Here is a 23,980-nt window from a genome sequence, read left to right on the forward strand (position 1 = left end):
CCTTCTAGTTTACCCAGACATCAGGAGATGTTGCCTGGGAAAGATATTGTCATAGTACAGGGCATCTGCACCTGTATTCTCCCCCTCAGTCCAGCAAGGGTGCCTACTCTGTGCTCCTGGCTCCCCAGCCATTGCCTCTATTGGGTGGAGATATGCATCTCAGTCCCTTCTGATTGGGGTATTTTTAGGCTGAACAGCTGCCTGAATATACTGTGTTTTTCCCTAAAAGACACCCTGCCCAAGCAGGTCTGCTTCTCTTCTTTCCTCAGTGACAGTATACAGTGTAATTGCTAACAGTTATAAATTACTACACAGTTCTTTCTAAGCAAGCACATTTATTCTTAAGGTGAAAGCATTACAGAGAAAACATATTCAAAACAATAAAATAACCTACATGCATGCTAATAAGCTTATCAGAGATCACCCCTCGCTCCAAGAAGGGCTCTGGTTGGTGATTATTCCTTCAAACCCCACACAGAGGTTTTTGCTGTGGTAATGTGTTCATCACTGCGTCATCACTGAACTAGTTCCCAAGTCTTCAGGGACCTCAATAGGTGAAAGACCTATCAACCCTTCCCTAAGGATTTTCACCCTCCTTCTTGGACCACAGGTCCTGTCTGTTTGCTGGTTTACAAAGAAGACACCAAGTCAGTTTTAACTCAGGCTATTTAACCAAAACCCTTTCTTTGTCTGTTGCTCCCCTCCCTGGAGAATCCAGTCGGAAGTAGTATAAGCGAGTCTCCTCAGAAGCGGTAGCTCTCTGGAGCTGTTACAACCTGAGTGAATGTGCCTAGCTACCTCCCATTGTTCTTAGCTCCTGGAGGGGCTAACATCCCCCTTCCCCATGGCAATACATACAGGTTTAACTTAATTCAATAAGATTTGTCCTGCCGATTGCAGGATATTGTCATGTCTGTCACAAATGTCAACTTTAGGAACATGGCTCGGGATAACACAGTGGCCACCTAAAACTCAACCAGTGAATGAGAAAGCTCTGTGCTTTTGTTTCACCAAATAAGATGCTCCTGGATCAGTTCTGTGGTATACACTAACTAGGCACAAGATAAGGAAGTTTTCAGAACTGAGTCAAAATGAGTGGATTGGTCAAAATTTTTCTGGGTTTTGATGGAATATTGGGTTTTTGACCAAATTAACATTTTCATGGAAAGTGTCTGATTTTCAAGTAAAACTGTGATTTTGTTGAAAAACTGAAAATTTACTGCAGAGTGAGGAAAACCCTACTTTCTGGCCTGCACTAGTGATCTGTACACTCTTCGGATAGTGAGCTGACATCAAATGCCAATCCAATACCATTCCCTCCCAACAAGTTTTCTTTACAACATTCCTCATGCCCCAAAGAGCATATCATTCTAGATGTCTGTAAAGTATCTAGCACACGCTGGGGTGCCTCTATAAATAATAACCCTTCATGAATCTTATAACTACTCAGCATGCTTGCAGCAATTATATCTGATACCTTCCAAAAACAATGTTAAAAGAACTAAGGTTTCTCAAAAACTTCTGTAGCTCTCTCAGGAGTGAGAATTCTGGATTATTTACACAAGTTTTTACTTGAAGACAAAGAAAATCCAGTGGGTAGGTGTCCCTGTTTCTCACACAGGTGGGTGGAGTCTCCCTGCTTCTTTCCAACCAGTCTTCCAAGTTCTTTAATCTCTGGACATTAAAGAAGTAAGTTCTTTACCTGGGTAAAAGAACAGTATATTCTAATCTTCTCAGAAATGAGAGTGAATCTCTCTTAATACCTGCAGAATGTGATATTCAAGAGAAGGAGAATGTTAGTCAGGTCCTCAGTGGAAAAATTGAGAGGCTAGTTTGTTAGGCCTGGTCTACAGTAACTAGGTCAACATAGCTATGACAATCAGGGGTGTGAAATATTTTTATGCCCCTGGGCACAGTGATTATGGTGACCTAACTCTTGGTGTAGAAGCAGCTAGGTCTATGGAAGAATGCTTCCATCACCCTAGCTACCATCACTCAAGGAGGTGGTGTTTCTACAGCAAAGGAAAAACACCTTCCATCGCTGTAGGCTGCATATACACTACAGGGTTATGACAGCATAGCTACACCACCGTAGCTATGCCACTATAGTCCCTGAAATGTAGACATCAGATTAAGGCATTGGAAGCCTCTGTGGTGTAGGATAAAAGGACCCTTAAAGAGAAAAGTGTATATAAAAGTTTCCTGGCACTCCTATCAAATTTATTCTTACTTGGCTTGTGAAAAGGGGCATCATCCGCTCTACAGGTGAAAAGTACTAATTAGGGGAACTCATTTCAGAACTACTTGCTACATCAAATCCAGAAAGGAATAATTTCATGGATGTCCAACCGTGACTTGGTCTACACTAACAATGTATGTCTGAATAACTACATGGAAAAGCCACACCCATGAGCGACATAGTTATACTTATATAACCCCCAGTGTAGAAAGTGCTACATCAACAGGAGAGCTTCTCCAATCATCATAGCTACTGCCTCTCAGGGAGGTGGAGTACCTACACCGACAGGAGACATTCTCCCATTGGTGTAGGTAGCATCTTGACTAAGTGCTACATCGGTGCAGCTGCAGCACTGTAAGTGTAGACGAGCCCTGAGCAACCAAATGATTTAACTCTTCAGCAGAGGACTGGCATAACTAAGCACATTATTTTAACAGTGAAATGTTGGGCTTGATGTGAAAATTATTCTGTGAATTCCTGTGGCCTGTGTTATACAGGTGGTCAGACTAGGTGATCAACATGGTCCCTTCTGTCCTTAAAATCTATGAATCTATGAAATCAGCAGAATTACATTGATATCAAAACATGAGGCCCTTCTAGCAACTGAAGCCTTTTTCTGACAGTTATAAAGTAAAAAGGGGTATGTATTTCTTCTCTTCATCACAGCACAGGTAGGGTTACAGGTGATAATACTGATAGTAACCACCTCCTTGGTCAAGGGAAGTATGATATTTCTGGAATTACACATTCTAAAATGTCATTCCACTTTCTTGACTGGGATACATTACTATTGATTCAGAAATAGTGGCAATATTCCTTTTTTGTGTTCCACTCAGTTCCCTCCTGTTACTTGTTTAGAAGGTTTTTGGAATGCCTCTGTGCTCCCAGATGCCTCTGTGCTTTCATCTGTAGATTTGTCTCTTCTAGTAAGTTCTTGGGTGTGGAGTACCAAGCAGACTAATGGAACATCCTAATACTTGTTTTGCTCCTACTGCATAGCAAGATGAGTGGGTCATATTGGTATGTTACTGTAGTTTTACATGTGTATTACCTTACTTAAACAGATCACTAATCCCACTCTATCCTGTCTACAACAGTAGCCAGCACCAGACATTTTAGAGGAAAATGTAAAACATCTCATATAGACACCTATGCCATAAAAGGCCTTGGGAGAGGCAGTTATTGGTTGATCTGTGTCCCAAAGCATGAATGTTTATTTTATCCTATTAATGAAACTACTGACATTTCTGTAAATGTCTAATCCTTTTTAAAATTCAACCAAACTCTTTGCATTGATCATATCTTGTGGCAGTGAGTTCCACAGACTGAATATGTGCTAGGTTTTAAAATGCCCTTTTCTCAGTTTTATATGTGTTGTCTTCTAACTTAATGCCCCTTTCCTTCCTATTATGAGAGAGGAAAATAGAAGCACTTGATTGACAGTCACCATTCATTATTCAACTCTTCCAAATGTAATAGTCCTAAACATTTTAAGCTCTCTTCACTATGAAAGTTTTTGCAAGATTCTAAATACTTTTTTTTTGTCCTTTCCTTGACTTCTCCCATTTCTGCTCCAATAGTGTTGAGATGGGGTAACCAGAAATAAACATAGCATTGAAGGTGATAGTGTATTGTTGATTTATATATGTGTGTTTCCAATATCATCCTTTACCCCTTTCTTAATATCCCCATACATCTTATTTGCACTTTTGTTGTTGTTCACTGGTTCTCATGAGCCGTTACAATTAATTTAGAACCCATCAACGTGCATGAGTGGTTGAAAACTGGAAGGACAATGTGCGTTACCTTGAATTTCATCTGGTGTTGTGCTTCTTAGCCACCTACCTTGGCCAGGTCTTTCTCGTTCTCATTATTCCTTTATACCAAAAATGAAAAGTTTATTATTTTAATCGGACCTGACCCTATTCCCATCATAGTCCACAGGAAAACTTCCACTGGCTTCAAGAGAAACAAGAATAATGCTGTAGTGTTAGATTGTAACCATTCTGGTGAAACAAGATTTCCATTTTAAAAACAAACAAAAACTGAATGAGGTCTGAGCTCCTATGTGGAATGATGGGGCAACAAAAAATATGACAGGTTTCAGAGTAGCAACCATGTTAGTCTGTATTCACAAAAAGAAAAGGAGGACTTGTGGCACCTTAGAGACTAACAAATTTATTTGAGCATAAGCTTTCCTGAGCTACAGTGATGCACAGCTACAGAGGATTTAGGTTCCTGTAATAGATTTTGCTGGTTTCCTACAGATTCAGTGCTTTCATTTTTAAAAATTATGCTTCTAGGCCCTCTGGTTGTGAAGGTAACCTTCAGAATGTAAACAAAAGCATTGTTGTCTTGGTGAGTCATCAGAGACCGAAATGCCAGCACCAAGAGAAGTGCAAACTTTCCTCCTTCCTCTTAATGGGCTGATAATTTGAGAGGCTAATTAGGATCACTTACGTGTCAACACAGTTAACCTTTTTATTGCTGATCACCATACCTGAGACACTCCGTTTATATGGTCACCTCGGGTGGATGGACCCACCTGTCACATCTTGACACTTCATCCCTTTTACATTCCTAAGAAGAGGGCTGTAAGTTTTGACAGTCAAACACACTTTCGTTTACTGTATTTGGAAAGGTTTCAGAGTAGCAGCCCTGTTAGTCTGTATCCGCAAAAAGAAAAGGAGGACTTGTGGCACCTTAGAGACTAACCAATTTATTTGAGCACAAACTTTCGTGAGCTACAGCTCAATTCATCGGATGCCATGGCTTATGCTCAAATAAGTTGGTTAGTCTTTAAGGTGCCACAAGTCCTCCTTTTATTTTTTTTGTATTTGGATAGTTGATGAACTTGCCATTTTCCTTCTGTATGTGAACTGCTGCCCCATAAGCTAAAATCTTGGGTCTCCTGATTGCAGTTTGTGGAATTGTGTATATTTCCTATACTGCAGCAGTGCGGAGAGCTCACTTGAACGGTCAATATTTGTGTAATAGGGCTAAGCAGAACAGATAATAGAAACACAGATATCTGTAGATATCTAAAAGTTTGGGGGCATGACAGATTTTTATAAAATTCCTCCAGATTTCTATTTTTCATGATTCATTGTTTTCAGGAACATAGGAATTGTCATACAGAACCAGACCAGTGGGTCCATCTAGTCCAGGAGTCTCTCTCCAAGAGTGACCAGCACCAGTTGCTTCAAAGAAAGATGGAAGAAACCTGCAGAAGGAAGTTATGGATTAACCTGTCCACAGGAACAATGTCTTCCTAACCCCCGTTAGTCGGGGTTTAGTTTGTGCCTTGAATCAGGAGGGTTTTTATATCCCTGCCCAAACTTCCACCTCAAGAAACCTTCTGCTAAACTTGACTTCCGTTAGTGCACGTGTCATCTCTTGTGTTAAAGGGGAACGGATGGGTGGCTCATTCATTTATTTGAGAGGGGATATTTTAGGGAACACTTCCCCCTTTCAGTCCTCTGAAGGACCTGAGGGGGAAACAGCTGCATCTTCCCCGTGTCTTACAGTCAGTAACCGAGCTCTTTGTGGGAGAGAGGCCCCAGAACAGGACGGCAGCCCTCTGCCCTGGCGATTGACTGGAGTCTCGGACCGAGAGGCTACATCAGTTCAACGATTGAGATTTTGGGGGGGGGCAGAAAGAGGGGCAAGAAAGAAACTACCTCGCTGGCGATTCTTGTCCCAGGCTTGATGTTGAGCCTCCATCCCGGTGCACTGGGGGTCATTTCCCCGGAGCCTAGCCTGACAGAGGCGTCGCGGGTTTTCTTGTCTTTTCTTTCCATCACGTTTAAGACAAAGAGGTAAAGTCTCCCCTCCGCCGCCGAGGGGACGTCAAAGATCCTGTAACCGTCCCGGCGCCCTCTTCAAGCCGAGGGATGATTTACAGAGACCTGCTGCCAGACACAGGCACGCCCTGGCCGCCGGAAAGCCCGTCCCTCCCTTCCCTCCTGCTCTTTTATCCGCTCCCGAGGCTGCTCCATGTGTCTGCGTGAAACCCCCAGAGTCCGTGGGAGTTCCCAGGCTTCCCCAGAACCCCCCCCCCGCGCCCCACGGTGCCCCAGCCACCCTCCTTCCTCCCCTTTCTACCGCCCTAGCCGGGGATGCTCGCCTTCGTGGGAGGACGAGTTACTGGGAGCACTCTGGTTTTTGCTTTAACCGAGAGCGATGTGAGGGATGAATGAGACGCTCCATTGTTTTAATAGCTGATGGTTACATGGCATGATCTGATTAGCATCTGTCTCCCTTCCTCGCTTGGTCTGTAGCTGTTGAGTTGGGATTTTAAAGAGAACAGAGCTGTAATAAACCACCTCCGTATCTCTAATAAAACCCTGGCACCTTTAAGAAGATCCTCTCCGTCCCGCCCTCACACCACAAAAGGGCTCTTCCTGTTCGCCCAAACTAAAGCCCGATCAAAAGAACCTTTAATTAAAGTTCTGCTTCCTCTCCTAGCCATATAAAGTGCAGCACAGCTGGAGGACAAGAGAAGTGCCCGTGATGAATACAGTCATGCCCTTGCCCTTAGATTGCTTCGGCATCCCTACAATGTATTGATGTTTGGAGACCGGACCCCTCCCAGTCCCAGATTCCCGCCCGGGGGGTGATCTAGAATGGAAACGGGGGAGGGAATCATTTGCAAAAGAGGTGGCTCAGAACGATTTTTGGAAAATTACACTAAACAAAAATTCAGGGTATAACAACTCCATCTTTGCTTTCTTGCCTTCAACATCATGACACCTGATCATTATGAGCCTTGATTGTTACTTTCCAAGGTTTAAAATGTTCAGCTACAGACAAGTTGGGGCTGGAAGGTGTAAAAGTTATTTTAAGTAGGGGATTTCCTCCCCCCGCCCCGGCCAGAACATTTCACAGATCTAGAAAGTAATGTTGGTGCTCGGTGTTACAAGCTCTCTTTTTCCTACACGCTTATGAGTAATGAAAACCTAGCAATGGCAGAGTCTTTATGTCCGGGAGAAGACTTCAAAATACGTGCCAGCAATGGACAATCCGAGTCCCTTTCCTCCCCATCAAATGCAGGCTGGAAGGGAGATTAAAAACCAACCACGTGGTGAATCTGGTTTTATACTTTGCAACCTCCAGCCCCATTATGTTCTTTACCCCGCTCAGGGAAGATTAGCCTCGAGATGGATGTGTCTGAGGGAATCAGCTTAGGGGCACATCTGCATGCAGGAACCGGTTTTTGCCATGGCTGGTAGAAAGCTATGACCCAGCAGGCGAGATCCATCCGAGCGGGCTGTCTCAGCTTCGCCAGGGCTAATGAGCGCTTCGGTGCAGGAGGCGGTGTGAAGGCAACAGCTTGGAATGGGAAGCTCTTTAGATCGCTTCTCCCCCCTCCACGTCCTCGCGCTGGCCTCTGAGTGACTCCATGTCCCAAACCTTAACTTTGTAACCACCTTCCCTCCTCTCAATCTCCTCCATCTTCACCACCTCCTCTATCAGCATCATCTTCTCCTCCTCCTCCTCCATCTCTTTCTTTCCCTCTCTCCTCCCTCCCTGTCCCCCCTCTTCTTGCCTTTTCCTCCTCTCTCTTTCTCCTTCTCTTTTTTTCCTCCTCTTCCCCTCCACGTTGTTGTTGTTGTTAGAAAGGCTTCGTGCACCCCCTGGTGCTCTTGCGTTTTGTGTGGTAGGAGAGGAGATTGTCTTCTTTCTCTCTCTCCCTCTGGTTGCTCATTATTCAGAGAGAGACACAGAGGGTGAGAGAGAGAGAGGGAGAGAGAGACGGATATCTCAGGTCATCTGCAGCTGCAGCAGCAAGCCAGCGAAGGAGAGGGGGGAAAAAGCAGGGAAAGATGGCGATCCTCCATTGCTGAGACCTGGCAAGGAGCACATGAGACTCACATAACAACTTCCACAACAAGCGCAAGAAGAAGAGCTAGACAGAGAGGAGGAGAAGGAGAAGAAAGCAGCGGCAGCTTCGGGACGCTACTGTAAGTTCTTGCAATTAAAATCCATCTCCGGTTTGGCTTTGGAGAGATCATCTCTCTCTCGCGCCCCGTATTTTTCTTTCTTTCTTTCTTTCTTTCTTTCTTTCTTTCTTTCTTTCTTTCTTTCTACCACCCCTTCTTCCTCTGAAATCCATTCATTCGAGGAAGGCGAGGAGGAAAAGAAAAAAGGGGGGGTGTTTTGTTTGAGAGAGAGAGAGAGAGAGAGAGAGAAGTCTCTCTTGCATGGAGGAGGAGAAGGAGGAGGAGGAGGTGCTGGTGGTGGTGGGAGGAGGAAGGCGGTTAATTAATTTTTTGTTGTTGTTGTTGTTGCATTAAGGGGGGGGATATGGGGCGATAAGTGAGAGATCAGCAGAGCTGGGGGGGATGGATGGATGTGTGTATGTGTTAGGAGTGGATGGTGCCTGGGTGTGTGGACTTGGATCAGAGACGGGAGAGACACAGAGGAGAGAAACGCTCCGTGCTGGCACGACCCAGGCAATCGGGTGACCTCTTTCTTTTTCTTTCTCTCCTTCCTTCTCTCCTCTTCCTCCTCCCCTGGTGCAACGCTGGTCCCTCGCCCAGGTATTTGCCTCCTCGCCCCCCCTTCCCTCCGCCTCTCCTGAAGTTGGGATGTGGGGGTCTCCGGCTGGGTCTCCGGGGGGGCTGGTGGTTTCTGAAGGGGGTTGCTTGGAGGAGGACAGCGTTAGCTGGAGAGGAGAAGCCATTACACACGCTCCTGCTCTCCTCTGAGAGGGAGAGAGAGAAAGGAGGAGGAAAGAGCCTCACTTCTTGCTCAGTTCCCCGAGTGTCTCTGTCTTCCAGCCACACAGGGAAGAAAGAGCGTCCCCCCCAGCAGCTTTCCCTCCTCTCCCTTTCCCTTCCTTTATCTCCCTGTCCTCCATTTGCAAGCTGTCTGCTTTGGTTCCAGTCCAGACTCCACCACACAAAGCTCCCCCCTCCCCCCATGCAGACACAGTCTCCAAGCTTTTTATGTCTCCTGGAGTAACCTTTCTTTTCTTCTTAGCATTGTAGTTTCTACCCTACACAGAGTGAGATCCTCCTGAAGCTCCCTGTAGATGAGATATGATAGGATCCCTCCCTCCTCTCTTCCTTTTTAAACCAAACAAAACAAAAGTTTCATTTGTTTTAATGTCAGCAACTGGAAAGACCTTCAAGTTTGGGGGCTTTCTGCTGCTGCTTTTCGTGTGTGTCTGTTTGTCTCATGAAGCGGCTTGCATGTCTAAGAGGAAGTGACTAGTTTGGCAGAGAGCTGTGATCTGAGTCAGGTAAGCCATGTCATGTTCTGTAGCTCCACCAGAAAATGGAGGAGAGAGACAGAGAGCAGGCTCCCAGTAGACAAAGCTGAGATGGGAAGTGCTCATTATGGATGTCTCTCCATTTTTTGAAGCTTTGCTGGCAGTGGCTGGCTTAATCATAGTTTATTTTTTCCCTTAAGGGTTCTTCAGTTTTTCAGTGTGCAACATTTTTGATGGTTCTTCTCTGTGACTTCATTCTATAAGGAAATGGAAGAAATTTCTTAGGCTCTCATCCACACAGAGAAACACTTCCTGAGGTTTTTTCTCTCTAATTTTCATGTTGAAGTCAACCTTTTACATTTTTCTTCTGGTTGAACTTCATGGGATTTGAGATGTTGATTCAGTTGGCCAAAAACCTAATTTTTCTTAAGTATTTGGAGGTAAGTGTCTATTGCTTGAGGCTGCTCAGGTTCTGCTCAGGTTCTTCTGCAGAACACCATGAAATGTCAGTCATTACCATAAGGGAATGTTGGTAGCCTGTATTGAGCATTTTCATTTCTGAGGCTCATCAACATTCCTTCTTTTAGATACATTATACATTTAAATGAAACACTGTTGCCAACTACTTTGGTTCCATGTTTGCAATGCCACAAAGCTTTCAGAGGTGCCTTGGGGCAGGCTGGGAAGGTGAAGGTTCTTAAGGTACCATAAAGGATCTGGTTTCTCATTGAGGTTTCTCTTTTTCTTCATGTTGTCTGACTTAAAAACATCCAACAACTTTCATGTTTCCTGTGTCTTAAAAATGCTTATTTCTGAAACTGTCTAGCAACATTGGTGTTCTGGTTTATTTTTAATGACATTATGGAAACCTAAGATCTTAAAAAAATATGATGGCATATTTCTTCAAAGCTTATTTCTTTTTACCTTTTAATATGGAATAGTTGAGGATAGCCTTAAAAAAAGGTTGGATAGCTCAGTGGTTTGAGCATTGGCCTGCTAAACCCAGGGTTGTGAGCCCAATCCTTGAGGGGGCCATTTATGGATTTGGAGCAAAAATTGGGGATTGGTCCTGCTTTGAGCAGGGGGTTGGACTAGATGACCTCCTGAGGTCCCTTTCAACCCTGATAGTCTATGATTCTGTGCCCCATCACCCTCTCCCCACCAACCGTTGCAGAGTTTATGCAGTTCTTCAAAAGTGCAAACTGGAATCCTAAAACATTGCAGCATTTAAAGGAACTACAATATACAGTTTGGAAGCATGGGTCAGTAGAGAGGTGTGAGTAAAGTGCTTTGTACTGTGTTCAGAATATTTTGAAGAGATCAAGAAAGCAATATGGCGGTCGTAGAAAATAATACACACAAAAGTAGAAATACTTGGAGACGGTAGTTGTTGGAGTAGAACTTGGTGATGCTAGCTGCTAGAAGGTTTTAAAAACATTTTCTTGATCATTTCCAATTTTTTTAAATGGTAGTGTACGTTCAACATTTTAGGTGGTGTGGTTCCAGAGTTTTGGTTGCCAGTGTGTCTTGCTCAGTTTCTGAAAGGCTACAGACATCTGTGTCTTTCTTTGAAACAGCACTTTTGTGGGATGAACTTTGGAACCCTAATTTCAGATGTGTTTAAGGTTACACTGAAACTCAGTAAAAAACAAGGAAAATCCATCTACTGTCTGATCAATGGTATGGGCCTGATTCAGTGACCACTGAAGTAAATGAAAAGGCACTCATTTAATTCCATAAGTTTGGTTCTTGTCCTCATTGTCCTTCTCCCATCCCTATAACTGTGAAACTATTTTTAGATATATACATTCCATAGCCAAAAGAGCAGTGAATTTCTAAAATGAGAGAAACCAAAGGGTTTGTTCCTACCTACAGAACATGAAACGTGTTATCTTGCAGTTGGTATGAGATTTAAGGTGAAGTACCTTAAGGGAGGGCTGACTATACATGTTGTAGTGATGGCACTATAGAAAATCCTAAATTAGTCACTATGAATGTAAAAGACCACACAACACTCTTCATGTTTGGAGGAACATGGCCTTATTCTCACAGGAATGTTCCTGCTAGTGAAGATTCTTACTCTGGATATTTCCAAGCAGCAACTGAAATTCACATCACAGCAAATGGACTAGATAAGTATGGAAAAGCTGGTAAACTTTAAAGTAACTTTGGAAAGAATGTCTTATTTTCTAAATAGGAAAATAAGTTGTTCTCTTGACTTTGATGCTCTATTCCTTGGTTTAAACAATAATTAATTACAAACCTAATAAAAGCACATACCACCATGAGCTATGTTGTTGAAGAACATGGAATGTAAAAAAAGCACTATTGAATATTTCAAGTTGATAGAGACAAGAGATGCTATTTCACTATCCAGGAAAAATAAAAAAGTATTAATGTGTATATATAATGAGTTCAGAATGTGAACAATCTAATGTGAGTGCAAAATTGGTTGGTTGATATGGAAACTAGAACAATCACAAGCAGAAGTGTAAGATTTTGGGGTGGGGGGGATTTATTGTTGCAACTCAGTAAAGCTAAAAAGAGATTTAATCATGTTATGCATTGGTTTGTGACTTAAAGGAAGACTGGTATTTGGAAGCCATTAACTGATTGTGAGGATGGCTGATAAGTATTAGGAGAAAATGCTCCACATAGATACTTAGACATCTGGCAGATGTTATGCTGGGCCCTAAGGAATGGACAGTTTAATTTTAGCACTAGAAAGGAAATAGGAAGTACTAAAATCTTATTATAGGTCAAACTACAGTTTGAGGAAGGTTATTCCAAAAAACAAAGATACTTCTTGAAATGCCGAACTCTCAGAAACAGAATAGTGAGCAAAAAGCTACTCCCATGATGGTTGTGTGGACTTTCTATAAGCACATGCAGGTTTACAATAAGAATTAAGCAAAAAGAAAAGGAGTACTTGTGGCACCTTAGAGACTAACAAATTTATTTATAAGAATTAAGATTGTTCTATTCTGCTCTAATACTATCTGTGCATGTTGTTGCAGGTAATTTGCCAAATTGAGCTAAAGAACACAGCTTTGTAGCTTTTAAACTGTGGAAGAAGGATGTAATCTGTAAAATTGGTAAATAATTAGGTAATATTCCTTAACCAGATTTGTCTTATTATAAATCTATAATTGACCAAACTCAGGGCAGAAAAATATACCCCTAGTTGTATACTAATCAAGAATAAGAACACTTAGTTGAGCTAAAATGTTGCAAAGAGTAATTTGGGGAGGTGGACTAGTTGTGGGGAAGAAAAGTCTGCAAAGCACGTCAAGTTTTTATGTCATTTTAAGTTAGTTTGTTTTTCTGAACTTTGTGCTAAAGTTCTGTCACACCATGGAGGAAGCCTTATAGCAATATTTATCCAGAAGGTTCCAGTAGGCTCTCTTGGACTGAAAGAATACATTTTATAAACTGTTCCAAGTCTTCTACCAGTGACAGAATTCTTTAATTTTCATTAATAATGAAAGGGAGTAGATTTGTTCTGAACTTCTAGTTGGTGGCTTCCAAAAAGATATCCATTCCCATCAGTCTAAACATCAGTGTTTCTCCAAACACTGTGGTGTACTGAACTATCTTGCTGATGACAGGAAATGATTCTTATGGAAATCTTTCAGATAATAGTAAAATGTAATATGAGCCCATGGGATTTGAAGACCAAGTCTTGAAAGTGTTAACTAAAGAGTGGGGGGTGGGGGCACACTTTACTCTTCAATGTGCAAAAGTAATTCTGAAGAAAAAACAGGGCTGAGATAAGAGTTAAGATTGCTTAAATGTTCTAAAATGTGTAAGACCAAGGAACATGAATTCTTAAATCTAAGAGGGTCTGAAGAAGGTGGTGTGATGCAAGTCTTCAGTTGCTGGCAGAGACACAGTTAACATTGTAAATGGTTGAACTTCAGCATGGCACTTCTCCAAACGAGTTGACTGTTGAAAATAAAATGTTCCAGAAGAACTGGGAGAACAGGAAAGAAGTTAAAATAGCATGGTTTGTATGCCAGTGCTGAAAGAAGAAAAAGGGGGAGGAAGGGAGATAGCTTGACTTATGATAATTATCTTGTTGGTTGTAGTGAAAAGGGTTTAGTAGAAGCTTCCAAATGAGGGGACTTGATTAATAAGAATTCAGACTTCCCTTATGCCTTGTGTTTTGGAAGCATTCTTTTGTCTACTCAGCTTATTTTTGGGAGGTTGAAATCACTGGGGGGAAAAGTCAAATGAGATTATTTTTTTCTTTTTCTTTTTTTTCTTTTAACTTTGGGAATAAGACCACAAGATTTAACATTTTGCCATTGTTGTCTTAGAGTTTTGTGAAGCTACATGTTGCAGTACAGACACAGCATTAGAGAAGCTTTAAGATATGGCAAAAGTGTATCTTCATTTTCCAGGTACTTGGAAGTACCCAGGCTCATCTGTGGTTTCTATTTTTACTGTTTTCTATCTTCAGCAAGAATACTTTCATTGGTAGAATTGCTTTGTTCAGCTTGGGGCACTGTTTTATTATTGCAATATTCTCAAACCATTCTTGCCTAATTGCTAATTGAAGAAACTTTTCTTAAGCTATATTTGGAAAGAACTCCCCCCCCCACCCACAGTGGAAGGTCAGGACCACTTGGTATTTATTCTCTAGGCATAACCTGCTCTGTTTTTTCAATTAATTGAATGTCAATCCTGGATAGAGCAACAAAAAGCTGTGTCTTCTGACCTCCCTTTTTCTCCTTGTGCTGAAAACCCCAATGTTTTTGGACAATCTGAATGCAGTTGCTGAAACCATGGAAGATGAACATGCACAGTTAGCCCCTGAAGGGGGTTCATGATGTAACTAGGTGAGGCTGGTGTTGTAAAGGCGTAGTATTTTGTGAAAAGGGTGGGCTAGGAAGATCCCTCAAGGAAGCCGAACTGTTGGGACTAGTTTTTGCTAAAAGAGAATACAGGCAAGAGATTGCGAGGCACATAACTATTGCTCCCAGATGGGGAGTCACATACATTCCTTCTAAGAATAAAAGCTTCATGATGCAGTCAGGACAAAGAGCTGTAGTCACAGCAACAATGTCATCAGTGATTAGAAAGGACTTATGGAAAACTTAACTGGGTAATGACCATTTCAAGGCTAATGTAGTGAAAGCTCTAGAAGCACTTGATTGACTTGCGTCACCACAAGGGAGTAGGCCTGTCAATTTAAGAATCCAGTTTTCACCATGGATGATGCTTATATTTTTAATTGGGAAGAAGATAAAACTGAATTTGTTAGGTTTGTGCTGAAGTCTGTGGGACTCTCCCAGGATCTTGTGGGTATGGGGAACAAGTAATCTTCACCCCATACATTGTGGGTCTGCCTTTTCCCTTCTCCGATGAATGCTATATGTATGCAGTTTAATAATTTACCAATTGTTAAAAAAAGGAATGGGTAGCAGCATAATATGGCATATTTGCAAGACATCTTACAAGCACATCTGCGACCCTGACCTGAAGATTAAGAAATAGGATATTTAAACCATTGCATTGTTATTGCTAATGAAAAGCTTTGGAAGGGACCTGAAAATTAGAATCCCAGCTGCTGTCAAGGTAGAGGAAATAAGGCCTTCAAAGGATGCAAGGATTAGAGTGTCAGGAAAAGCAAACAGTAGCATCAGCACAAGTAGAAAATAGGCAGGGCTGTGCAGCCAACAGAAAACTAGGCTAAGGCATGCCGTAATTATGTGTAGTGGAAACTTGCTGGTAATAGAGCAATTGCGTGGGGTAGAGAGGCATTAGAATGATTTGTGAGACAAAACAAAGCAGATGTTAAGAGGCAGAATGATATAGGGAGACTGAGAGAAATCTGTGCTCATGATAATGAGGGAGAAGACTTTACTGAAACATACTAAAAATGGAATTTTCTGATATATAGAGAGAGTATCTCTTTCCATGATCTTCTGGACAATAAGGGCTTCACTGCACCAGCTGAATGAGCAAGCTCTCTCTCCCCTGCCCCTTGTGTCTTTTTGGGTCAAACTGTGTTACTTTGGGATGACATCACTTGTCATGGGATGAATTACCTTCCTGAACATTCTGGATGGAGATTAAATGGACCCAAACTGCTGGAATACAACAAAGTGGACATTGATTGCAATGCTAATGGATTCAAACCATGATGGTTTGTTGTAGGAGGCCCATAAAAGACTTCCCTTCCACATATTGCCAAACTGTCTCTGCTTATTGTCTAAGATAGAATTGTGTGCATATTGGAGGTGGTGGGAGAGGGGGGGAGAAAACAAAATCCTGTACTCTTGTTTCAAATGAAATTTTTTGAATTATTCCTTAAAAAGGTAAACAAAATAGCTAAGATGCAAGGGTTCATGTGTCTGGAGATTCACGTCAAGAGGTCAGTGCCATTTTACATGCAGAGTATGGTGTATTTACCTTTTAACTACTTGAAAGTTAGTTATCTGTTGAAGACTTTAATTTAGTGTTTAGTTGGGAAAGGGATCATTAATAAAGGGCTCACTGCAGTCTGAATGTCAGAGTTCAGCTGTCTGGTGATGAAACTAAAAGAAAAGTAAACTTTTTTTCCCTTTCTGCCTCCTTCCTCCTGTTGTTAATTTAAAATTGACAGCTCCAAGAATTCCACATTTCCTAACTTGGGATAAACAAAAGTTCTAGAATAACTTGTGAAGTTGATTAATTTACTGAAGGTTTCTGCTAACCAGTATATGAAGTGGACACTCCAATGTGCGTTTTTTAAAAAAGTAGATCAGAAACAGGAATCAAATAATCAGTGGGGTCATTGATGATCAAGGTGCTAAAGGAGCACTCACAGAACACAAGGCCATTGCGGAGAAGCTACATGAATTCTTTGCATCAGTCTTCACTGCTGAAGAACTGTGCCAGATTAAAGTGTCAATAGAGGAGGTTTTGGAACAAACTGACAAATTAACAGTAGTAAGTCCTGAGGACCAGGTATTCACCCAAGAGTTCTGAAGGAACTCAAATATGAAATTGAAGAACTACTAACTGTGGAATGTAACTTATTGCTTAAATCAGCTTCTGTACCCGATGACTGGAGGATAGATAATGTAACACTAATTTTTAAAAAAGGCACCAGAGGTGATCCTGGCAATTATAGGCCAGTAAACCTAACTTGAGTGCCAGGCAAACTGGTTGAAACTATAGTGAAGAACAGAATTAGCAGATACATAGATGAACATAATATGTTGGGAAAGAGTCAACAAGCCTTTTGTAAAGGGAAATCATGCCTCACTAATCTGTTAGAATTCTTTGAGGGGGTCAACAAAGGGTGGACAAGGGTGGATAACGTACACTTGGACTTTGAGAAAGCTTTTGACAAGGTTCCTTACCAAAGGCTCTTAAGCAAAGTATGCAGTTGTGGGATAAGAGGGAAGGTCCTCTCATGGATCAGTAACTGGTTAAAAGACAGGAAACAAAGAGTTTCCTTTGTCAGTGGTCAGTTTTCACAGTGGAGACAGTTAATAGCAGGATCCCTCAAGGTCTGTACTGGGACCAGTGCTGTTCAACATATTCATAAATGACCCGGGAAAAGGGGTAAACACTGACGTGTTAAAGCTTGCAGATGATACAAGATTACTCAATACAGTTAAATCCAAAGCTGACTGTAAAGTGTTACAAAGGGATCTCACTAAACTGGGTGACAGGGTGACAAAATGGCAGATGAAATTCAATGTTGATATATGGAAAGTAATGCACATTGGAAAACATAATCTCAACTATACATACAAAATGATAGGCTCTAAATGATCTGTTACGCTCAAGGAAGAGATTTTGGAGTCATTGTGGAGAGTTCTCAGAAAACATCTGCCCAATGTGCAGCAGCAGTCAAAAAAGCGAACACACTGTTAGGAACCATGAGGAAAGGGACCGATAATAGAAAATATCATAATGCCACTCTGTACATCCATGGTACTCCCACATCTTGAATACTGTGTGCAGTTCTGTTTGCCCCATTTCAAAAAACATATGTTAGAATTGGAAAAAGTACAGAGAAAGGCAACAAAACTTATTAGGGGTATGGAGCAGCTTCCATGCGAGGAGAGAGTATAAAAACTGGGACTGTTCAGTGCAGAAAAGAAACGACTAAGGGGGGGATAGGACAGAGGTCTATAAAATCATGACTGGTGAGGAGAAAGTGACTAAGGACGTGTTATTGATCTCGTCACATAACACAAGAACCCCAGGGGTCAGCTAATGGAATTAATAGCCAGTAGGTTTAAAACAAACAAAAGGAAGTATTTCTTCACACAACACACAGTCAACCTGTGGAACTCTGCCATGTGATGTTGTGAAGGCCAAAACTATACCAGGGTACAAAAAAGAACTAGATAAGTTCATGGAGGACAGGTCCATCAATGGATATTAGCCAGGATGGGCAGGGATGCAACTGCATGCTCTGGGTGTCCCTAGGCCTCTGATTGACAGGTCCTGGGTCTGGATGACAAGGGATGAATCACTCAGTGATTGCCCTCTGTTCATCCATTTGAAGCATCTGGGCATTGGCCACATTCGGAAGACAGGATACTGGGCTGGCTGGACCATTGGTCTCACCCTGTACTGCTGTTCTTATGTTCTTATAAACTCCTGAGATTATACAGAGGAATGCTGGTTAAGGCACAGAGCTATAAGTCAAACATGAGTTTTTGTTCCCAGCTCTGCCAGACACTTCGTGTGTGAAGCTGGACAAATCGTTTGCAATCAAAATTTCAAAAGTAACCAGACTTTTTTTTTTTTTTTTTTGGCTGAGTGCCTAATTTGAGACCTTTGGGGCCTGGTTTCTTCAGAGGTACTGAACACTTATAGCTCTCATCAGCTTCCGCTGGAGTTGTGGTTGCTCAATGCTTCTGAAAATTGGGTTGAAGTGATCTCTGGTGGAACTGAGGAATCCAGTATTAGTGGTTGTTTCTGGGAAATTTTGTCCCTAATCACTCTAAAAAACAGGGATAACACTTATCCATGTCAGAAGGGATATTGAGAGGCTAAACTTACTGGGCCAAATTCTTCCACTTTTACTCATGTTGAAATAGAAATAGTTAGCATCCCCTTCAGAGTAAGGAACTATTCATTGTGTGCAGGAGGAGCAGAATCTGACCATTGCTTATTAAGCACTCTGAGACCCTGGGATGGAAGGTGCTATGGGAGCCCACAAGTTTCATTATTTATCATTTATTACCACTGGGCTACCACTCAAGTACTCATCCAGTGAACCTTAAGTTGTGCTGACTGATTGTCTGTTTTCAGATGTGTATTTCTAGCTAGGGTTTGTAGGGAAGAGGAGACTAAAAATATACACACTGTGTCTATGTAATTCTTTATTTGGTAGTGGCTTGGTAGGGCTGAGCGGCTCAGGAAGGGAGCAGCAACAAAGGGGTATGTGTAAGTAGTCTGCTGTTCTACTAGAATCAGTATTTTCCTCTGCGTTTATTTTGTTTTGCGAAAAGCAGGGGGGGAAAATGACAGAGAATTGAATAAAAGCAGAAATACTGATACTGTCTCTTGTTCTGGTGAACAGAAAGTTCTCGTCTTTGCATTTTAGTTTTTCTCTTGCTTGTCTTTGTTCTGGTAATTTGCTCTGGCTACAGGATATAGAGGTATCACTGTTGGCAGGTTCTGAAACCCACATGTGTAGTAGGACCAGTTCAGGTATTTTGGACAGTCCTCCATTCAGTTTAAGGAAATTAGCGAGTGCTAAATATTACAAGAGTATCCAGAGAGTTGTCTAATTAATTAGCTCCTCACTACTAAATGGTTGCTATCCTCTTAGTACAGTTCCAAAGGCCCGAGCTTACAATGAAGCAAGGAAGTGCTTCAGTTCCTGGTCAGAAGTGCATCTGAAAGTTAAATTCATGTAATACCAAGTCTATTTGTATCAATTCCTTTTAGTCTATTGACCTTTTATCTTCTGTTGCGGGGAGGGAATGGGGGAGAAAGGATATCAGCTTTCAGCTTTGTCAGGTCATATAGAGGTCAAGTTCCCTTGTCTATGATGAAGCATATTGTATGAAACAGCATTGTGTATGATAGTATTTATGTAGAGAGACTATGACTTTACCAGGCCCCCTGGAGGTAAATATCACTTACAGCCATTAAGTGAATCAACATATATGATGGCTCTTCTGGCCTCTTGGCCAGTGGTTGTAGGATAGGAAAAATAAGAAGCATGCCTCTCTGGAGGTTATAGCTGACTAGCTAAGCAATGAGTTCACTGGACACTTTCCATTAGATAAAGGAAAAGTTGCTTCTCAGGAGTATATGGACTCTGCCATCAGAGGCTCTGTTATCAGGTCAGATCTGTGAGATGTTTCATTCAAGGACAGAATCTTGTGACTTGCTGAAACTGTAGGGAGGAATGAGTCAACGTATCTGGGACTCCCAACCGCATGAACAAATAAGCACACCTGAAAATATTTGTTGAAATGAATGTATCAGATTACAGAGCAATAATATAAGTGTTAGTATACCATACACCTTCCTTTCCCTTCCACCTTCCCCAGTGTACTCCATAGCTCGCAATAAGGGGGAATATAAGGCTTTCAATGTGCTATGCTATCAGGAGGTCACAAGGAATCATATTAAAACTGTTCATATGTTAATTATGGTTTCACAACCTGAAAATGCAATCCAACCTGAAGCCTTGAATCAGAAGTTGCAGCGGCAAGGTGGTACATTGGTTGACTTGAAATGAGCAAACCAAATCTTATATGCAAATGATTTGAAACTTTTTCTGCTTTTTACTTGCACCACTTAAATACTTAGCTGTCCTCCCCTGTTTCCCAGTGCTAAATGGCTCTCCATAGGTTTATCCATATAGCTTCAGTGATGCACTGTAATGTAGGGTCTGCTTACCCGTGTTCCGATCTTCTCTGTGGAGATGTTTATTTTAAGAGTTCATGTCTACTTAGTTTTGCTAATACTGTACTGTAATATCAGATGGGCTGTTGCGACCTCAAGGGGTGAGTATGCTATTTTTAGTGTGTTTGAAGGGTAGATGATGTTTCAGATTGTGGAATGACTTTCTGGAGGGTTCATTACCATATACTGAAGTTTTGTATGCCATGGCAATGGAGTTCAGTCATATGATTATGATGAGGCAGTATCTTAACTGGGACATAAAAAATGGAGAACATTTACTTTCTTGTATCTGGGAAATTTCAAAGGTAGATGGAGCTAAAATGCTACACTGGATATTCTTACACTTGCCATCTAAATATAGTGAGAACTTCTAATCTTCTTTACAGGTGAAATAAGTAGCCTGTTGACAGCAATGCTTGCTGTTCTGTAGCCCACAGGTTTACCCCCTTAATCAGAGGACGCTTCATATCCAGATGGCTTTTTAATTGGTCAGATCTCTTTGCTACCTTTTCATGTTCTGGTTACTACAGTCTGATGGAAAACAGCAGAAGATGAGGACTTATCCTGCAAAAGCTTATTTGTGTGTAGCCCTTATTCATGTGAGCTGTCCCAGTGATTTGATTGAATTTCAGTACGATAACTCATGTGAGTAAATGTGTGGCAGACCAGACCCTCAGTTCCAGAGTTTGACTCTTGGGGTTTGCAGTGATGCACTTGGAAATGACAGTTTAAAAGTGAAATGCACTTAATTTTCAACAGCTACCACCTAAATACATAAGTTGTTCATTTGTGCTTGCGGACGGGGATACTGATGGAGTTCATTTACGCTCTCTAACAAGTGCTAATGCAATAGATAATTCTTTCACTTCTATTCATACCTCGTTTTTTGCATTCCCACACTTTGCATTTTGGTTGGGGGGGGAGGTGCAATTTGGCGTTTGTCTGATAAATACTTAAGTTGGATTTCATTTAGTGCCTGCATATCCCTGAGGTATGATTTCATATAAGGATAAGGCTTAAAAGAACTTTCCCTTTGCTCTGTTGAGTGTGCGCTCAGTAGATGGTGTTTAGATACTTCATATCACCCTTATATATAATGGTATTTCTGGAAGCTGGGGATTTTGACAAGTTACTTTATTTCTGATTTTGAAATATAAGTGATTATGATAGATACTAATGTAGTTGTCAATGAAAATGGATCAGGGAAAATGCTACCAAGGCCCTTTGTAATTAGAGGTGTGTGTCTGTGCATAATATAAGTTGCTATCCATGTGGTTGTACTGCTATGGTACTTAATCTGGCAGATCATTTAAATATTTACTCCAAAAGATCTTGTTCCCTGTTGGTGTGAAGCAGTATTTCCAGTTATTTTTATCTTAGCAACCCTGTTGGAGATGAACCAGACATTCTGCTGTAAACTGTCCCTGCGTTTTGATAGAATTTAATAAAATAAAGTTTAATGGTTTGATCCCAAGGGGAGAACAGACCATCTGGTTAACAGAAGGTTAGGCCGAGTAATGTATTGCTGAGAGTGGCATAAACCAACCAAGAATATCTGGTAATGTGTCCAGTTGCTGCATGTATTAAGCATTGAAATGGTGCTTTCAGATCTGCAGAGCCAGCAGTCCTGTTACCACTGCTGTGACGCAGGAGATAATTCTGTTGGGCAAGCAGCAGCATGGGGGTGGATCTACAGTACAGGATGTGTAATGTCAACATGAAGCACTGGAGCTGGCAGTAAGAAGGAAAGCAGCCATTTCATGCCAGTGCAGGAAGTCTAAATAGATTTTTCCCTCTGCATCTTCTCCTTCTATGTTGCTTTCATTTCAGTATTAAATGATTACCTTGTGCTTTGTCATCTGAAAACTTCAGCCCAGCAGGGTTTCATTTCTTTCTCTTTTTGAACCTGTCTTTTAAAGCAACTGAAGTATACTCCAAAGCATGTATGATGGGTAAAAAAAAAAGGGGGGGGAGGGTTTGAACAAATCTGGAGAATGAGAAGGGTTTAGTCATGTGAGTCTTGAGCTTCAGATGAAGTTTCATTGTAGATCCTTTTGTCTTTAGTGCAGAGACAGTTTGTTCAAAAGCAGCAATCATTTGAGAACATTGTACTGCAGCTGTGAAGTGAAGAAGGGTACAGAATATTGCAAGTGATACTGCATAGACTTTGCAATTATGTAATTGCTAAGTAACCATGGAAAACAGTCACAGTTGTCTTTGCTTTTCCTCTTAACAGGAAAGTCCTACAGTTTAAGGTTTCTTTTTCCCTTTTTGTAAAAGCCAGAGGTAAATTAACCATGCTACCAGATTTTAAAAGCCAAATACAATCACTGGAGTGAATAAATCTGCAGGAGGAGACTTCATAAATGAACTTGCCAGGCATTCTGTTGACTCAGACTGCAAAAACCTAGTGGCTTGCAGTGTTGTGGATTCTTCTGTCAGCTGAATAGGAAATGTCTTTCTTTCTTTTTTTAAAACGGAGACACCTTCCTGTAGTCACAGCATGGAGTATACCAGAGGTTTCTCAGTAATGGGCATGGCAGAGCTGTATTTCATAACCAGAGCCCTCTCAATTTCTGTTGCCTGTTCAGTGGGATTTTGAAGGATACTATTACAGCCTAACTTGAATGAATACTTGTCTTGGATGCTGTTTTGTGGTAGCCCTGCAAGGTATGAGTAGCTTCAAACGTTCCTGAGAGCTGATGACAGAAGTAGTCAACCCACAGGTATGTTTTTCTAGTAGCATTTTGGGGATGGGAGGAGATGTACATAAAATGAGATTTGTCTAGGAAGACTGTTTGTTCTGTGCTCTAATAACTTCATCCCTTCACCCTTCTGCTCACTCCACTGGCCCCATTCAGAAGATTTTTGGTTGAAGTACTGTAAGTCTAGGACTTATGCTTACAGTATATATTTGTGGTTGTTTTTAAAGCTCAACTAAAAATGACACTGAACAATTTATCTGGAACTGGAATGGCATTTCCCAATGCAGATCTTCTTCTAAGTTATGTAAAATAATCCCAGGTTACAGTAGTTATTTCTGTACTAGCCAGTTCAAGGATATATCTGAGCCAAGAGAACTTACTTTAATAATAGAAGATATGGTTCCTTCATCACTTCTTGTATAATTCTCACTCTACAAAGCTTTGTTTTCCATTGGCTGATTGTCTTGTGTTTTCAGTATTATTTGACAACTTCCTAGCACACTTTGGATGAACTCACAGTCAGGTGTGTTTTCCCCATCACAAATAAGAAATAATGTTTCATGCTGTTCCCAAATTTTTGCTTGGAATTTTTTTCCTTCAAACTTCTTTGTGTTGTAGAAATGCTCTAAAGAAATCATATTTGACTTTTTTTTAAACAAAATAAGTGATTCACTGTAAGAATGGTTGATTATAAATAACTTCTAAAATAATATCTTACCCACAGCAAAGTTGGCAGTCTTCCATTGAGTTAGCCTGTTTCAGCAAGGAGCTCTGGCTTAAGATATAAAGCAATCTGCAGGGACATATGATCGCACATACTGGCTGTTTTCTGTGTTATCATCACTTGCTTTAGCTGATGACTGGGAATTACAACCATTGTCCGGAAGACCAGTGGAATCCGCAGTATGTGACACCAGAGAAATGGGCCTGACCTGTAAGTATTGA

The 23,980-nt window shown here is 41.4% G+C and overlaps 1 protein-coding gene across 8 annotated transcripts in view; it reads left to right on the plus strand.

Annotated features, from left to right (window-relative positions):
- Positions 1–7,765: 7,765 nt before the first annotated feature.
- ZNF462 (zinc finger protein 462) overlaps positions 7,766–23,980 on the plus strand; it is a 104,474-nt gene continuing 88,259 nt past the window's right edge. For 2 of the 8 annotated variants that reach the window (XM_073346000.2, XM_073346002.2), the window contains exon 1: positions 8,363–8,781. In XM_073346000.2, the coding sequence (XP_073202101.2) occupies positions 8,592–8,781 (190 nt within the window). In that variant the 5' untranslated portion in view covers positions 8,363–8,591. Of the gene's footprint in view, positions 8,203–8,357; positions 9,486–9,655; positions 9,896–18,227; positions 23,970–23,980 lie in introns of those variants that run through there. The other 6 variants (XM_073345997.1, XM_073345994.2, XM_073345998.2 and 3 more) reach the window with 6 other exon arrangements.

The sequence above is a fragment of the Lepidochelys kempii genome, chromosome 5 (assembly GCF_965140285.1).
Source record: "Lepidochelys kempii isolate rLepKem1 chromosome 5, rLepKem1.hap1, whole genome shotgun sequence".
NCBI classification, from domain to species: Eukaryota; Metazoa; Chordata; order Testudines; family Cheloniidae; genus Lepidochelys; species Lepidochelys kempii.